The sequence below is a fragment of the Cervus elaphus genome, chromosome 11 (genome assembly GCF_910594005.1).
Source record: "Cervus elaphus chromosome 11, mCerEla1.1, whole genome shotgun sequence".
In the NCBI taxonomy this organism is placed as follows: domain Eukaryota; kingdom Metazoa; phylum Chordata; class Mammalia; order Artiodactyla; family Cervidae; genus Cervus; species Cervus elaphus.
Window position 1 is genome coordinate 76,645,891 of NC_057825.1, and position 18,767 is coordinate 76,664,657.

The 18,767-nt window shown below is 38.4% G+C and overlaps 1 protein-coding gene across 2 annotated transcripts in view; it reads right to left on the reverse strand.

Moving 5' to 3' along the window:
- CAMKMT (calmodulin-lysine N-methyltransferase) overlaps positions 1-18,767 on the reverse strand; it is a 427,130-nt gene that overhangs the window by 46,586 nt on the left and 361,777 nt on the right. For both annotated transcript variants that reach the window (XM_043918115.1, XM_043918114.1), the window contains exons 4-7: positions 13,274-13,334; positions 11,277-11,331; positions 10,149-10,212; positions 2,350-2,416 (exon numbers count right to left, since the gene is read on the reverse strand). In XM_043918115.1, the coding sequence (XP_043774050.1) occupies positions 2,350-2,416; positions 10,149-10,212; positions 11,277-11,331; positions 13,274-13,334 (247 nt within the window). The remainder of the gene's footprint in view (positions 1-2,349; positions 2,417-10,148; positions 10,213-11,276; positions 11,332-13,273; positions 13,335-18,767) is intronic.

Genomic DNA, 18,767 nt, shown 5'->3' on the forward strand with positions numbered 1-18,767 from the left:
TGTTATTCAACACCTCCAATTTGGAGAAGAAATTCTGCATACGCATTGAGGCACTAAAAAAGAATATTGAACTATATCTTAGCTCTTTTGTGAATGATTTCCTTTTATTTCGTCTCGCATGGAGCTAATGCTTTCATCATATTGTACTGGTTATGGGTGGGAAAGCAGTAGATACACAGGGATGCTGATTATTGCATCATTGGTTGGCAGTTTCCTCTTAGCTTCTTGAAGGTTAAGTGGTCAAGTAGCTCCTTAATACAAGATCAAGGCATTTCAAAGACTGACTCATTCACTTGCTTTCTGGCAAAGTGCTTTCGTAGACTTTGGACAAAATGCTTACAGTGGTTAAAAGAGAAGAAACTGACCACAATGAATATGAAATAAAGACAGAAAAAAAATCTCCTCGTCTTGGATGTCCCTGTATGACTACTGACATATAGACTATACGTCCAGGTACATCTCAGAATGATATATTAGAAATAGTATTTTTGAGAACACCAAATAGAAACAAAGGCATTTTGCATATAACCTGTGTTGAACAATAACATTTTGCTTCTTTATGTAACTTCATTATTTTATGAAGGGATATAGAAAATCCCACTGCACTCCATAAGTTAAACACTTGACATTTTTATTCCACCAAAATGCAACATTTTTGAATTCTAGATATGTTTATTAATTAGTGATTATTAACACCCAGTAAACAACATTATGTCTTGTAAAAACACAATCTCTCTTCACAGCATGATGCTGAAATCTATTATTCCCTGATTCCATATGCTGAAATACACTCAAATGGTCACAAATGACCTTAAGCATTAAATAAATGTAAATGAGGACAACACAGAAAATGTGCTTTTGATTGATAACTAAAAGACCAGGTTGAAAATCACGTCCAAAAATGAAGTCTTCCACTGAAGGGTATGGCAGTCTGCACTGAGAAATAAAATCTGTCCTAAGAACGAAGAGCACCCAAGTAATAGAGCGCTGTTTTTCTGAACCTACTGGAAACAGAACTGGCTGTTCATTTATTTGAGAAACACAGAGCATAGTGCCCCCATGCCATCAGCCTCCTGTGAACATTCTAATACCACATTTAAAAAAATAAATGCAGACACATTACACTCACCAGCTAACAGAAGAGAAAAAAAAAAGTTATTGCTACTCCATATCCTCATCCCATATGTTTTACACTTTAGTTTTTAAGCATTGTTGCTGTTTACCCGGGCTTCCTAATGGCTCAGTGGTAAAGAATCTACCTGCCAGACAGGAGACATGAGTTCAATCCTTGGGTTGGGAAGATTCCCCCGGAGGAGGAAATGGCAACCCTAGTATTAGCACTCTAGTATTGCCTGAGAAATCCCACGGAGAGAGGAGTCTGGTGGGCTCCAGTCCACGGGATTGCAAACGAGTCAGACACAACTTAGCAATTAAATAGCAGCAGCAGCTGTTCACCCACCTTTTCTTTTTTCCCCAAGCTGAGCAGAGTGGGGGGTGGGAAAGCATCCGCAGACAGAGAAAACTCAAAATGTCAAAGAATGACGAATTAACAGTAATTAAAGAATTACTTCAAACTTAGACTGTTCTCCCAATAATGTCTGTGGTTAAACACATAAAAGAAAAATGCACAGATACAGATATTTCTTGTGAAAACTACTAAATGGATATTCATTACTTGAGGGCAAAATTAAAATGTAGTGGTGTTGCTTTGGTTGAGGGTAAGCATTTCTCCTAGTTTCGATAAGAGGGAAAAACTTCTGTTTAGGGAATGAATACCTAGACCAGTTTGAAACCATAAAATAGAACAGGGTTTCTCAGTCTTGGTACTATTGACATTTTGAGCCAGAGATTTCTTTGTTGCGGGTGGTGGTGGGATGTCTTGAGCACTGTAGGATGCTTAGCAGCATCTCTGGCCTCCTTCCACTAGATTCTAGTAGCAACTATCTTATCCCAGTTATAGCAGTGAAAAAGTCCCCGGGAGAAAACTGCCTCCCTCCGCCCCGCCACCCCCCAGGTTGAGCATCAGTGAAACAGACCCATTCACAAGGAGGTCCCAGGCTGGGCTTCTCCCAACCTCACAGTGTACTCTCTCAATCCTTAAATCATTCCCAACCCAGTGTTTAACATAGCTATCTTTCACTTTTCTCATCTATTATTTGTAGATAATGAAAATGCCTGCCTGCTTCATTACAGATTGTGAGCATTAAATAAGATACTTTTAAAGTGCTTAAGACAGCGCCTGACCCACAGCAAGTGCTTAATAAATGTTATTATTAGTTTTAATAATCACCCATAGTACCGAGAAAAGCAGTTTTAACGAGAGTGTTTCAAGGCAAAAAGGTGTCTTACCAGCTTGATAGGTTCCCAGTCTTAAACACACCAGCCTTCTGATTCCTTGCGATGATGTCTCTCACATCTACAGGACACAGTTAAGAAAGCTTCTGCAGTGACTGTCAACCAACTCCCCCCAGTCATACGTGGGATCAGCTGGGTGAAAACAGCTTTGTAGTGCGTGAGGCAAGGGGAGACAGGTCTAGCACTGACTCTGCAAGCCAATGCTGACTTTCCTGCCACAGGCAAGCTCTTTTAATTCCCTGGACTGTAGCTTTATCACCCATGAGATAGACATTCAGGGAGCACTTTGACAAGGCCCAGCGTGATAGGTACTGGCCAAGGGAGATGACTGTCCCACAGGGGCCAGGCCCCGATTGCTTTAAAGAGCTAGAAGCCCCATGGGAAGCCTTTCGGTCAGTGAGAACAGCAATGGCAGTTTTCTCAGACTCTCCGAGTTGAAGTATTCCCAATCTCTTAAAGAAATGCCAGTAGTGAAAGACTTGGGAGGGGGAAAGTGAAATGAGAAAGATGGAGAATCTTTGAGAGAAAACTCATTACCAGGACTTCTCTTGAAGTCCAGTGGTTAAGACTTTACCTTCCAGTGCAGGGGGTGTGGGTTCAATCCCTGGTTGGAAAGCTAAGATACTACATCCCTTGTGGCCAAAACAACCCAAAAACATAAAACAGAAGCAATATTGTAACAAACTCAATAAAGACTAAAAATGGTCCACATAAAAATTTTTTTAAAAATATAATTACTGAAGAAGAAAGACAATTCAGTGAAAGGCCCTTTGAAGAATTATCTTTACAGACTTACAGTTTGGCCATTGGCCATCTGCTGGCATGTAAGAACTTGTGCAAAAAGAGCCATATTTATTGAAGCCATGTTTTGAGGAGCTGGCCCATTACATCACACAGTGCCATCTTCATGAGAGCCCATAGGAGAAGTCATGTCAGGTTTCAACACTGGGAAAAATTGGCCCTCAGATCAACCAGTTTTGCTTCAACTTCTGGACACTAAAAATCTTATAACTGTTCCTCTTTCTCTTTTGGCTCTGGTCCCTGTGCACCTCAGAGCCAAATGGATGATCTAAGCTGAACAACCACAGTGCTCCTCCCATGGCTTTTCTGTACTGGTCCTCCTCCTGCCTTCATGATGTTTGCTTGGCTTCTACTGGCCAGCTGCCCTTGCTTTCTCGCTTATTTTATACGGTATAGTCTATGTGTTCCTGCATTGTTTTTCAGTCCCTAAGTCATTTCTGACTCTCTGTGACCCCATGGACTGTAGCACGCCAGGCTCCTCTGTCTTCCACTGTCTCCTGGAGTTTGCTCAAATTCATGTCCATTGAGTCTGTGATGCCCCTGTAAGAAGCCTCAAAATCCCTATTTCGGAATAAGGCGAGGTTTAAATAAACAAGAAATAAAATAATTCCAGTGAAGGCTGCAAGCTGAACTGAACTGGGCTCATGGGGAGAGCACCGAGCAGACAAGCGACGTTCCCCTGTCGCTCAGAAAAACAGATTTCCTCAACGCTGGAAGCAAGCACTGGCCAAGATCTCCCTGCAAGAACAGAGCCATGGGACATTTTAACCTAAATCTCTGCTTGAAACACCAGGCACACCCATTTCTTCTCTGAGTGAATAAGCAGGTACTGTGATAGCGGGAGTGGGTAGGAAAAATCAATTAGGTCTCCTAATGAAGGGCTTTGTTGAGGTTTACAAAAGTGCTATAAAGCAGACTTTTTTTTTTCCCCTGGGTGAACTTTCCTGTATGCAAATTAAATACCATTAAATTACATTCATTAAAAAAATAAAAGAGACTAATTTGCCTACTTGTTTTGATTAACTAAAATGATACATCGGCCTACGGTTTTGTCTATTTTGGGAAGAAAGTATTTCAGGAAAGTCTTCTAAATGAAATGTCTTGTAGAAAAGGACAGCTGACATCTTCATTCTGAGAACTAAATTAGTCAAGAGCCTACTGACAACTGGCTTTGATTAAGCTCCCCCACATGATGGCCACACCCTTCTTGGCGTTTCCATGACATCCAAACCACACGCTGTAATGTGCCCGCACACCTGTAGCGTCGTATGAGTACATGACCAATCTATCAAGCAAAACATATTATTTTGTTAGTGGAGGTATACTTTTTTATGAAATAGTCACAGGGAAGTTAAATTATATAACTTGGAAAACCTATTAATAATTTTTAGTAAACATCTTAACACTATATACTTTTATACAATTTATAAGCCTGTGATTCCAGGTGGTCAGGCTGAAGCAAGCACATGTATTTATATTCTAGAAGCAATTTTTAATGAAAAAATTCACAGCAGTATTTAGGCTGCTTTATTTTTAGAACTGAGAGGGAAATACATTTTGTGGGTTAGGAGGTGTTTTTTATATTAAAACAAGTACCAAGAGGAAAAAAAATGGCAATCATGTACTAAAATATTGCTTTAAGAGATATATCCTGATATTCTGCACCCCACCTTTTAGTTTAGGTCAGGTTTTCAGGTGGTTCCTCTGGTTGGCGCTGTGTCCAATCATAGATTTTATCATTCTTCTGTGTCATTTCAGGGTAATAAAGGAAATTCAATCAAATTGAGTCAATCTGTCCAGGACAGTGTTCAACAGCATGGACCAAATCCTATTCTCTGAATGCACCTACCTTCTGGAAGACTTCAGTGGGAGGTGCTGGGTGCAAAAAAAGTCTTAATGTGATTTCTGATTAAATAGATATAGAGCAATCGGCTTCAGTCTCCTCATCTGGGCAAATGGACTTCTCGAGATACAGGATATACACTTGTGGCTAAAACAAACCAGATTCTAGAACTAAATTTTCTCTTCAAACAAAGCATAGTTCAAGAGTGGGGCTCCATCTTAATCTTCCTTTATTTTATTTTTATCCTTAAATGTGTATATATATATATATGTATAATAATATTTATTTGAACAAATTATATGCTATATACTAATTAGTTAAGCTAATTATATATAAATCTTGTTTAAAATATTAGCCTCCTCCTACAATTAGTGATTATTATGTTTATCAGTAGCTGATACACATTTTGAGAATTGGCATTGTATAAGTATTTTTATAATAATAACACTGTGCTTCACAAAGCATTATTTTCTTGGTTTCTGCTACCTTTAGTTTCATTGCATGTCAAAGATGAGGGGTAGGAAGCTATGAAATTATAAGATAATTCCTGTTCATTTTGATCTCTGGAGGATTTTAAAAATGCTTGATGTGGCAATATTTGCTAATTTAAAGGCTGTGAAATATTCTTGAAGGTGCTTATTACTCATGAATTGAGAGTACCATCTAGAGGTGCTTTGAACTCTGTTAGCAATGTCAACTGTTACGTTTATAGATGAGAAGTCTTCTCTTCCAGTGCAAGATGATATAAAATCTTTCTAGTTTTCGGTGAAACAGAACAGTTTAATGAACGGGGAAGCTATGAAGTCAAATGATCCTGACTTCCAGTGCTCATTCTGACACTTAGTAACTATGTGAATTTGGGTAAAATAACTTCTCTGAGCTCCATCTCAGGAATAGGAATAATGTACCTATTTTATAGGCTCACTGGAGTACCACATAGTAGGTGCCTAACATATAGCAGGTGCCTAAATCATGTCAATTCATTATCTTTTTCGATAATTCAGGCAAAAGCTCTGGAGGGATGAGAGGCTGAGGAGGGTAACTAGAGTGAGTCTTGGCAGGTAAGCTTTATTTTCTTTCTCTGTTGCTCAAAACTAATTATATGAACATTTTAATTGTAGGATTTAAGTAACTGGAAGGAATCAAAGAACTTCTGCCCTGTAGATTTTCAGTGTCTTTCACGTGTATAAACGTTCTCTAGCCAAAGTATACTCTGTGTCCCCCAAGAACAGAACTTGGTCTGTTTGTTCACTGCTGTATCTTTAGCACTTGAAATGTCATGCAGTTAATAGTAGCTTAATTCATTTAATTAATTACTTAGCTTCAGTTGTTAGTTACTTTCAATTTAATTTTCAAAGCTATTTGTTGAGATCCTACCCAATGTGAGGCACACAGAGTGCACTTTGGACTATCTAGTATATAGAAGAAGAGCTGACCCTGATGTTGGAGGAAGTGGCCTGGACGCAGGATGATAGGCTGGATGACTCCTCAACCATCCACAGGCTACACAGTCCACATGAAACTTAATTTATTAATTATTTAAGTCAGGGAGTCTGTTAAATAAAATAATATTGTAAGCCAGGGGTATCTCCTTTAAAATGCACAGGGGATTTATTCATTTTTGGAGAATTGAAGCTCAAGATCATGATCTAGACTGTGCATACTGTGGGGATAAGATGCTTGGGTTAGGAGCATGAGGCAGAATTATCAAGCATTGCCATAGTTTGCAGATAACCTGCTTGATGTTCACTAAGGATGTGTCAAGGCAGGGTCCTTTTGTTGGGCAAATTAGTGAGTGTTCCAGAGAGGGTCGCTCATCTGAGGTGTTGTACTTTTGTTCATTATAATTCGGAAAGGTCTTAGCATCAATAATAACTCAGTATACCACTTCTCTCCCCTATTCTTGTGTCATTGTCAAACCAACTACAGACTTTATTGAGTAATTATCTTGGGGCACTTGGAGGTTTCTTTATTACACTAAAAGGGCTGTGCCCAAGGAAAGAGAACACAGTTCATATGATTTCAGGATAAATTTGAAAACTGGATGAGCCAAATGCTCTTATTTCCAATTTAGCCTTTGTTTTCCCCTTTGGGTACAGATAAGATGACATCTGAAGGGAGAGGCAGCTCTCAGTTAGGGAGGCTATGGGTTAGACCCAGTAATGCAGTTTAAGGATCAAGGAGAACCTTTGGGACATCTAACGATGAGTCTGAGAAAATATTTAGGACTTATGACATTCCCTTATCCCTCAAGTCTTAATCTCTTTTCAGATATCTCTGCTTATAAATTTCAAATCCACATCTAGCTTTCCAGGTTCAGGGTAGAGAGCTCTAGAAGACATAGCCAAATCCATTTGATATGTTTTAGGGAGACAGTAAATAAGCTTACAACTGGTTGATATGCTTCTGTGATATAAAGATTCAGAATGTCTCCATTCATTGCCTCAAGTATTAAAAAAATAGAAATAATAGATGATAAATAGGAAATATCAGAAAATGCTATTTTTTAAGGTTAAAAATCAGAATTTTAGAAGCTTAGGAGACTAGGAAGTAAGGCTCAGTTGGATTCATTCAATTCAGATCCAAGAAAAACAAAAATAGTTTTTTAAATAATGAGAATAATATACAGGCCAATACTCAGATGTGATGTGCAATTGCCAGGTCGATTTTCAATTACATTTCACTGATGTATTCATTTGTTTCTTAATGTGCTCATCTTGCCCATTAAGAATAATTAGCAGCTTTGCTTAGAGATTTTCTGGCTTCTGGCAATGTTTCTCCCTCTCTTTTTTTGTTGACATCCACTTTTACTTTTTAGAAAGTAATTTTTGGATAATATCCTACAACTGCTATATAATTTAGGCTTCCTAAAATTTTAAAGGAAAGATGTAAACAGTAATTTTTAAATGAGTTTGTTTCAATCTATATGCATCAACAGTATGTGATTCAGTGAATTTGTTTTTCTCATAGAAAGTGGGCACATAAATAGAAAAAAAAAAAAAAAAACTTCATTCATATTAACCTCACTCAGTAAAACATGAACGCCAGTTGTAAGCTCTGTTAGTAAATCAAGAATAACATTAGTATTAAAAGTAGGAAAAACATGTTGCCAAATTTTAAGGCTTTAGGCATGCTTTTTTCTCTTAATTTAAAAAAAAAAATTAGATCTAGTTACAACAGAAAAAGGCACACAAACATAGAGGAACATGATAAAAACTGAACTCTGCCAGGAAAGTCCTAAGAGATGAAATAAAACAGGCTACCAGTTTTGGTCTGCATCCTGAAAGGACCCACTTTATCTACGTTGTAAAGTTCTTCCCCTCCTGCCCCTTGGCACCCTGCTATATTAAACCCATTGTAAAACGCAGCACAATAAAGCACTCTCAGGGCCGAGCTTCAGAGGACCAAATGTTAAAAATCCATTTTCTTGGGAGGGGGCTGTACCAATCATTTCTTTGAAAGGCCGGCAGAGTGAATACAGAATTGAGATTTCCTCTCTGATTTCAAGAGCTGGCATGGCATCTTTGCTGTTTAAAGCAAAGGTGCATTAATTAATGACAAAAGCATGGCTTCCCTTCTTTGGAAGCTCTGTAGTTTAGCTCAACAGTAATTTTAGTACAATTAAATTTACATACTGACCACAGATGCTTCCCATAGTTTGATAAAAGTTCTAATCGGTTTCTAATGCTATTGAATAAGACACCTGCTGACTTGAGAAAAACCTCAGGTTGCTGGGCCCAATCTGGAAGTTTCTGTGGTTAAAATGACCTCTTCTTCCCCAATAATCCTGCTTTTTCTCCCTCCAAAAAACATCCACTGGGGCTGAGCCAGCATACCTGACTTCCTGTTGCTTTCTGTGTTCCCTGACTTGTGGAGGAGGAGCAGAGTGAAATGATACAGTGCAGGGAAGAACTCAGAATAAAGCAGAGTGAATGAAGCAACATCGCTCATCTTCAGGAATATTTTGGGAAACTTGCGACAGTCTGAAGATCATGATTAAAATCCTGCATTTTAAAAAAGGAAGCACCTTTTGTGATCTCTTTCCCTTGTGTGAAAGGCCAAGATTGTGATTGGCTGTTTTTCCTTCCTGTTTTTTTTTTTTTTTAAGTCTGCCAGGCAATTAGCTGGGTGGGGCTCTGTAGAGCACACAAGTGCCGCTGAACAATATTAGCTTCTGTGCTTCTGGTACTTCCTTCCTCCTGTGTGAGGAGGCTGATAGAGCGGCTGCAAATTTTATTTTCAAAAAATCATATAGCAGAGGTAGAAAAAGAAAATTCAAAAATAGGATCTAGGTAAGATGCTTCCCTCTTACAAAAACCAACACTGCTTTGGCATTTTAGGGGCCTAAAATTCAAATAAGTAGATTGCCGCTTTCGTAATGTAAAGAGAAAGCACACCAAAAAATCCAGAGCAAATATATCCTCCACCTTTCCTCTCAGTTTCTAAAGGCTGTTAACTGCCCCTGAACAAATCAGCTCGATTGCTAAAGGAGCCACAAATTATGCTTGCCTTTTTAGTTAAAGTACAGTTCAATTTTCATGAACTCTGTGTACATATTAGTAAAGCATAATCTAATATAATGGGGTTTGAATTGTAATAGCATAGCAGAAAAAAAAAAAGAGAGATAGCTTTTATGATCCTAAATAAAAGGAAATAATGAAAAACTGATAGCTGTTTCCAGTGGGGAGATACAGGGGACTCCACAGGAATTAGAGTAGGTACACAATTCCATGGTCCACACGGAAGAAAGGTAATAATGGAACATGAAGCTGGAAGTTAATTTTTGTAAGCAACAGCCTATATAATAAATGTTAAGTCATTTATTTTATCCTGGCAAATTTCAATAAAAATAAAAGGACAAGAATGCTTGAAAATTATTATGAAACAAATGTTCTTATTGCTTTGAGTGGTCCACAAATCATAAGCTCCTTTAGTAAGTATAAAAACCCACCGAAATCAAAAAAGCAAAACAAGACATAGTCATATGCAATGAATGTCATATATTTCTACTTTTTCTTAATTACTTATCATTTGTATTGGGGGGAACTCTCTTTTAATACCCCATGCTGTCTTTCTTTATATCAATTGTTACTCAGCCGAGGAAAAGGAATGAGCACAACAAGCCCGTTTTCTATCTGAATAAGGATACTTCTGATGGCCTTTTCATTCCCATCAGTTAACAGAACTTCTTTGACATCTGCAGAAATAGCAACCTGAAAAAAAAAAGGGGGGGGGGGCACAGCAAACAATGAGCAAATATGCTTGTCTGTGTGGAAGTGAAGACAGGAGTGACAAGCCTTCAGTATCATGCTTCCTCACCTATTTCTCTGTAACAATCTTCAATCTTTTTTCATTTTATGTCTGCATTATTTTAATCATTCAATCAAATCAGTCAATACTTTTATCATTCCATTTGCGGGAGCCTCTATCTTGCTATCATTCTGTTCGGTAATTGCATTGTGACAGCGGATGATGGTATTCTGAGAGGCTTTCATTTGTGGGCTTCTGTTTATCTAGTAGAGCCATCATACAAGGCTGTCACTCTGCCTTTCAGCTTGCTTCTGTCTGACTGCCTGATGCCCTTCATATAACTTTGCATTGCAGGCAGATGGCTTTGTGAGGGTAATTTTTTTGTGAGCTTTGACATGCTCGCACATTGGGCTGTAACCCTGACACATTGTGTAAGAGCGACAGGTTTGTCAAATGCCAATCAGTGTAACAATATGCTTTTATTTGTAGAAACATAAAAACTTGTCTAATGCACTGTGCTGCTACATAATATCTCCTGAATACATGACTCAGAACCCAGAGAATGGGGAACGACGTTCCTGAATGGCCAATCTAATTCAAAAGAATCTAATTACTGAGCGCTCTGGATCATGTTTGTTGGTGTAATAATGCAGGCAAAACATTAGCAGCTATATCATGGTGCTCCAACTGTGATTTGCCGGGCTATTCCTGTATCTTAGCAAATGGGACTATAATCTGAAAAAAAAAAAAAAAAATGCTTTTGCTATGGCGAAGAAAGACTGTGCGAGGCCTGGAATGTCACAACAAGCGATATTGACTACACTGAGGTAAAATGTTTCTGCTCATCGAGGCAACCATAAAATCAATATGATCCGAAAGTAAGTCAATCTAGAAGGTCTCTCAAGACCCGGCAGCTTGACCGCAGCTGATGCTGTTGACGGTTCTCTGACCCAGCAGTTGGAGGCCCTGGAACATTTTTCCTTTTGTTCCTCTCTCTGAATGGGATTGGAATTGAGAAAAGACCTACCATGAGCCCAGCCAAGCATGTCATGCCACCCCCTAGCTCACACACAGCAAGGTCCCTGAAAGAGAGAAAAGAAATGGTAGAACCCATACAAATGAGATGAAAATGGGCAGAGAGATATATATGTTACAAGAACAAATTGCCATCTGCAGTAAGAACGGCGCTACCAGGAAGTTGTAGAGACATGACGAGGCTACCTCATGTCGTTCTGCGTTTTAAAAATAATTATGAAATAGAAAAGTCACAAAGCAGGCAAACCAGTGGGGGTTCCCTCATTAGTGTTCACTGCAACATTACCACCGCTGAGCTGAAAAATCTGAGAAGGTTCCCTTTTTTTCCCCTGTCAATGGCGCTGTCTTTTAGAACTAAACTAGCTAGAGTAGCGAAAGGTAATTGTTAGGAAAGGATAACACTGTTAATCCACATTCATTCCTTCAAAAACAGTTAGACAAGTAAATGAAGAATATATGTGAATGTGTATATACGTATATTATAGTGAAAGACACACAACACACACACACACAAATACATGCAATCTTGAATTAAAAAAAAAATCTAAAACAAACAGCAGTATTTTGGAAAGCTGAACAGCCCCCATAAAGAACAATTACACAAGGAACATTTAGCAATTAACACTTAAATAACAATAGACCCCAACACAACACAGTGAATAAACAATGTGGGGACATAATATGGTTAAGCCAGCAAACCCAGGCTCAAGGAATGATTGGGCTCCGACTTGACCGCTCCAAAGTAAAGCGGCTCAGAGTTAAAGCTGACAGTCTGGGGTGGCACTCTGCACTTACCTTCCTCTTTGTGCCTAAATATCAGCCCTCAACGTGTGACATTCCTGCTCTGGCCCACTGCTTGCTGATTGGAGCTCCAGGCAAGCTTAAGCGCAGTGAGATGAGCAAATGCCAGACTTCTAGGGCAGCTCTGAGGCTCAGTTCAATAGTGCCCTGTTCTTACTTTATATGCTTATACTCTTAAGAGATTGTCTCTTCTCCCCAATTTGGGAAGTTTATTTCCTCAGCAAGAGGGAAAAAAAAGGACGGAAAGAATCAAGGGAGGGAGAGGTGAGAAGAGAGGGAAAAGAAGAAGCAGCCAAGCCAGGACACTCGTATTCTGAAATACACATAATGAGTATTTAGTTATTCAAAGCAATTAGAAACTGGTCGGTAAATATGGACCCACAGAGCTTCAAAAACTACATATTATTGACCCAGGCTTGTAAATACATATTGTTACAACACACACCTGATCTTGTAAGTATATATTGTTAAAATGATCACTAATGGCTTGTCTGGAATCATAATGGACTATTAAGGAAGCATATATTGGATGACTTTTATAAAATGAGAATGGAAATGAAAAAACCCATATTTTCTGAGTCTACCAAACATCTTCAGCATTTTTTTTAAAAGGAGTTTTTTCTTTTTTTGTAATCCCATCCACGGTTTAATCTATAATGCACATTCACAGTTGAAAACATTCTTTTCCATTGCATGAATCTGTAATGGTAATTTATATTTTACAAGTACATATTGTTACTTTAAAATAAGGGATGGGATGGCATCTTTAAATAATAGCTGTGGGGTATTTATTTATCAAATATTCCATAGTGACTTTCCTAGCAGAACTTTAAAGAATGTCTTTTTTTTTTTTTGACCTTTACAATCAGTAAGGATTGATTGGAGCTTCACTTTCGTTTCCCCAAAATCAAAGTGAAATAAAATGCCTTGAGTGGAAATCAAAAGCCTTTGACACACGGCAAAAAGCTTGCTGTGCAATATTAGTACCCAAAGGCAATTCAGATTTCTTTTTCAGAAGCAACATGTTTTCACCATGACCTTCCCCCTCCTTTCCTTCCTTCATTTCTTTCTTCCTTTATTATATATACATTTAACAGGTTAATTTGAAGAATGTAATCATGGTGATCGTTAACAAGTAGATACAGTACCTATAGTGGGCTAAACAAATTTTTAAGTGCAGCTTTGTACCTGAATATACTACTGTGCTTGAGGCAGTAGTAAGCCAAAACCTCTTCAGCCGGCCAGATGCCTAAAAAACACAAGCGGATATAGACTTTTTGATCACAGAAGTTTCTTCTGTAAACACTCTCTGTAGTCATGCTCTTAAGATATGCCTTTTAAAAAATAATGTTCAGTATAAGCGATTTCAACTTGAATCAAACTTACCGTAATTATTACTAGTAACGTCATATCACATGCATTTCTTTTGTTCTGGATTATAACTTTTCCCCCAGGAAAATATCCTAAATAATTTTTACTAGATTTCAATCACAACAAAACAGCAAAAACAATAACAGCCAAAATTATAAACATCCAAAGTTAACTTTTGAATGGTATTTCAGGTAGATCTTACTCTTATACAAATGAATCTTAATTTTGACCAAGTCTTTAGGATCATGAAGACCTACTGTATTTGTAGCTCATACTCAGCAAAAATCATTTCCAGGAGCAAATAAAACCACTGAGGTTATTATACCTTTCTTGTCTGACTCCATACTAACATTTTTCATATACCTAATTATTTCCTTTCTTCAACTAAAATCCAACTGGAGTATAAAATTGAAAAATGTAAGTTTCACCAACTTTGTACATCTTTCAATTTAACAATAATACTACCCATTAAATTCTGTGGAAGAGCATTTCCTAAAATCATCATCTGTAAATCATTTATTTAGAAAACAATAGTTTTTCACAGATGAATATGAATTGCTTAAAGAGAAGATGGGTGTGCTCTTAATTTTTTTCTTTATACTTTTGGTATTTCAGAGATGATGTCAAAGAAATGGTAAGTAAAATGCTGAGAGAATCAATGGGTATACATATATTAATAAACAGCAAAGAAACAACTCTGTAGAACATTTGTTGCAGAAAAGTCCCGTCACCTGTTCTTACTAGCTCAGTCTCCCTGGCGTTTCTGGTAGAAATGACAATTTGGGGGAGAAACAAAATAAACCAGCATGAAGTGTCTGGAGTTATATTTAGTAGAAGTCAGAGAGGCAGAGTGTAGCAGTTACAATTACAGGTACTTAGGAACCAAACTCAGTTGGGCTCCAGACCCAGCATTGCCTTTCCTAGTTGAGTGACCTTAGATAGGTTACTTAACCTCTCTGTTCCTCAGTTTCTTTATCTGTAAAATAATATTATTGTAATATCAACCTCACAGGATTGCTGTGAGGATTAAACGAGTAAAGTATATGAAATGTATTTAAAACAATTTCTAACTCATAACAAGCTCAAAGAAAAAGAAAATTGTTGTTAATGTTATTCTCCTGCAAAGAGGGATAAAAGAGTGGAAGAGAGTGTGAACCTCAAACAACTATCCTAATAATCAGAACACATGAAGAACTTTTTTGATCTGATCCTAATCATTAGCTTTGGCACTACCCCAAAGCCCTAATATCTGGCATACCTCCACACAAAAAGAACTCTATAAAGATTAAAACACATAATAAAATTCTCTGAAGGAAGAGCCCAAGACAGTTTCCCACATCAAGTGAATATAATCACCACAATGATGAGTTTCTTTATGCCTTTAGTAGGTGGTTTTGAGGATTTAAAAAATAATGATGGGGAAGAATATTTAACTAAAATTCAAGCCTTGATTAAGAACAAAAATGTGATTTCTAAAATGCATAGTCTTTTAAAACAGTTTTATAATTTTCTCTTAAAAATTATAGAGGTTGATTTTTAACTAAATTAGATATGAGAAGTTCAAAGAATAAAGTTTAAAAATCACCTAAAATTCCACCACTAGTATATAATCACTGTTAACATTTTGAACATCATTCCAAAAAAATCTCTCTAGGCATTAAGACATTTTACACGGGTGGGATCTTCTCTGGGAGGTATTCAATAATCTCATTTTGCCCCATTAAGTATGTGATGGATAGATTGCCATGATTATAAAAATATACTATACCTCCATCATTTTTAATGACTGCCTAAATATTTCATGTTTGCATCATAGTTTATTTAACCAGTTTCCTTTTGATAGACATTTCAGTTAATTTCTAAGTTTTTGATATTATGATATTATAAACAGTGGTACAATAAAGACACATTTTTTCCCCAACATATAATTTTTTTCTTCTTAGGTCAAATACCCAGAAATGGAACAGATGTTGAAAAGTCAAGTACATCTCACATTCTGATATATCAAACTGCCCCTCCAAAAACTGTACCAAGCTACAACGCTAATAAGAGTGTTTATTTCCTCAAAACCTTGACCGGAGAGGGATTTTAATCTTTGCTTATTTGTTAAACTTTTAGGTCATCTCCGTACAGATCAAAACCACAATGAAATAGCACTTCACCCTGTTCTAGGATGGCTATATTGAAAAAGTCAGACAATAACAAATGTTGGTGAGGTTGTGGGGAAATTATGTAAAATGGTTCAGCCGTTTTGGAAAACAGTCTGCTGCTGCTGCTGCTGCTAAGTCGCTTCAGTCGTGTCCGACTCTGTGCGACCCCATAGACGGCAGCCCACCAGGCTCCCCTGTCCCTGGGATTCTCCAGGCAAGAACACTGGAGTGGGTTGCCATTTCCTTCTCTGGAAAACAGTCTAGCAGCTTATCAAAAAGTTAAATGTAGAGTTACTATATAACCGAGCAATTCCACTCCTAGGTATGTATCCAAGAGAAAAGAAAAAAATGTCCACACAAGAACTTGTACACAAAAGTTCACAGCAGCATTATTCATAACAGCTAAAAAGTGGACACGACCTAAATGTCTATCAACTACTGAATGGCTAAATAAAATGTGGTATATCCATGTAATAGACAATTATTTGGCAATATAAGGAAATAAAGTGTTGATTCATGTTACAACATGGATAGAACATGAACATTATTATGCTAAGAGGAAGAAGCCAGACACAAAGGACTACATATTTTATTTTTCCATTTATGTTAAATGTCCAGAATAAATGAGGGGTGATTGCTAATGAGTACGAGATTTCTTTTACATGTGATGAAGGGGAAGGTTGGTGATGTGATCCATTTGAGGTATGTAACCAGCTTTTTGTCATCTGTGAAGTAGCTAGTTTAGAATTATTTTATTAATTTTTAAAGATTTATTTTTTTTATTTTAATTTTGGGCTAGTGTGGGTCTTCGGTGCTACACATGGGTTTTCCCCGGTTGCAGTGAGCAGGGGCTACTCTTCGTTGCAGTGTGTGGGCTTCTCACTGTGACGACGTCTCTTGTTGTGGAGCCCACACTCCAGGCAAGTGAGGGCTTCAGCAGTTGCAGCACTTGGGCTCAGCGGTTGTGACTCGTAGGCTCTAGACTGCGGGCTCAGTAGTTGTGGCACAAGGGCTTAGTTGCTCTGTGGCATGTGGGGTCTTCCCAGAGCAGGGATCGTAACCATGTCCCCTGCATTGGGAGGCAGATTCTTAACCAGTGGACCACCAGGGAAGCCCTAGAATTAATTTAAATGTCAAGTTTTGTGGTTAATTTAGAAAAAAACACATCTGTTATTAACCCAAAGCCTGAACAAATTCTAAAATTAACTGTCTGTAGATATTAAGAGACATGAGCCTTTAGCCAAACATGGGTCTCTCTACATCACTTCCATTCTAGAGCTTTTTGATTTCCCATAGTTTGTGTTAGAAACAAGTCCTGGGACTCTGACACATAGTAGCCAATGGGCAACACTGCTGACTCCTCTTTTGACTCTGACAGCCTCTACTTGCCCCATGATGACAACAGACCTAGCTCTTGGAGCAGAGACATGGCTTTTCTGTGATCTGCTGATGTCTGGAAAGTAAGCAGCAGCTCTCTTTACCTTCCCCCAACTAAGTGATCATGTCTGTCATGCACAAGTCAGAAGCAAGGCCTCTCTCAAACCTGAGACTCAAATAGAGAGGCCGGCACATCCTTAGCTAGACCACTGACTTTTCTGGAAGAAGAAACCCACCAGTGGATATTACTAAAATGAAAAGCTGCTCATGCTGGAATGGGTAGGTAAACCTCTTGCACTGTTTTCAGTGTTTATGCTCTGTCTCCTTTTACTTAAGCATTTCTGCTTTGTCTTGAACTCAGAGTGGAAATCTGTAAGAAGATACAGAATGCTCTATAAATATTTATTGGGCATCTACTATATATCAGGCCCTGTGGATCAGCAGGGAGTCATATAGCCAGGTCACTGGAGATTTGGTTTGGTTAGGGAAGAAAACTATTAGACAAACAATAACACAAGTAATGTGCCTAATTATAAATGTAATAAATACTGTGTAGGAAAAATAGAGAGTGCTTCTGAGAACCAATCATAGGGGACTTAAGCTGGTTGGAGGAGAGGCTGGGAGGAGTACATCAGGGGACACTTCTTTGTAGAAATAGTAGACAGGCTGAGACCCAGAGGATGAACAGGCAAGAAAAGGAGGAAGAGGGGCCCAGAGCTGGAGGGAATGGTCCACAGAAGGGGAGCACCATGAAATAAAGCTTTGAAGAGAAGACTTTGATGCTCCAGGAATGGAAACAGGGTCCAGGAAGCTAGAGGATAAGTGAGAAAAGAAGAGGCAGGACAAGATGAGACTGAAGGGGGTGCTCAGGGGCCAGATTTCATAGGCTCAAAGGCCATGTTAAGAATTTTAACTGTGGGCTTCCCTGGTGGCTGGCTCAGTGGTGGGAAATCTGCCTGCCAGTGCAGGAGACATGGGTTCGATCCCTGGTCCAGGAAGATGCCACATGTCATGGAACAGCTGAGCCTGTGTGCCACAACTACTGAGCCTGTGCTCTAGAGTCTGGGAGTTGCAACTACTGAAGCCTACGAGCCCTAGAGCCCACAATAAGAGAAGCTGCTGCAATGAGAAACCTGTGTATCACAACTAGAGAGTAGCCCCCGCTTGCCGTAACTAGAGAAAAGTCTGTGTAGCAACAAAGATCCAGCACAGTCAAGAGAGTGAATAAATAAATAAATCTGTTTAAAAACTCCTTTAAAAAAGAATTTAAAATTGCACCTTAAAGTAAATGATACATTTTAAGTGGCAAAGTGGTATAGTCAGATTCACATTTTAGATCATTCTGACTGCTCTGAAGAAAATAGGCTGAAACAGGGCAAGAGGAGGTGAGGGAAACTGGGAGGAGGCTACTACAGTTACCTAGGTCAGTGCTGATGGTGGCTTGGGTGATAGTGGAGATGAAGAAAAGTGGAAAGATTTGAGCTATATTTAGAAGGTATACTGACTAATTATTAGTTAATTAGATGAAGGGGGTGGTAAGAGAGAGGGAAGTGTCAAGTGTGACTTAAGTTTATGGCATGAAGACTTGGGCTGACAATGTATACCAGATACGTATAGGATTTTCCTTCAGCTTTATATGAGCTCCTCCTCAGGCTGCATTCATGGTACAAAAACACAGCTGGGGGTCTGGGGTCTGATCCTGGGTCTACCACTAGCAATCTATGTGCTACTGGGAAGTTATGTAGCATTTCTGAGCATTAGCATGCTCATTCATAAAATACTAG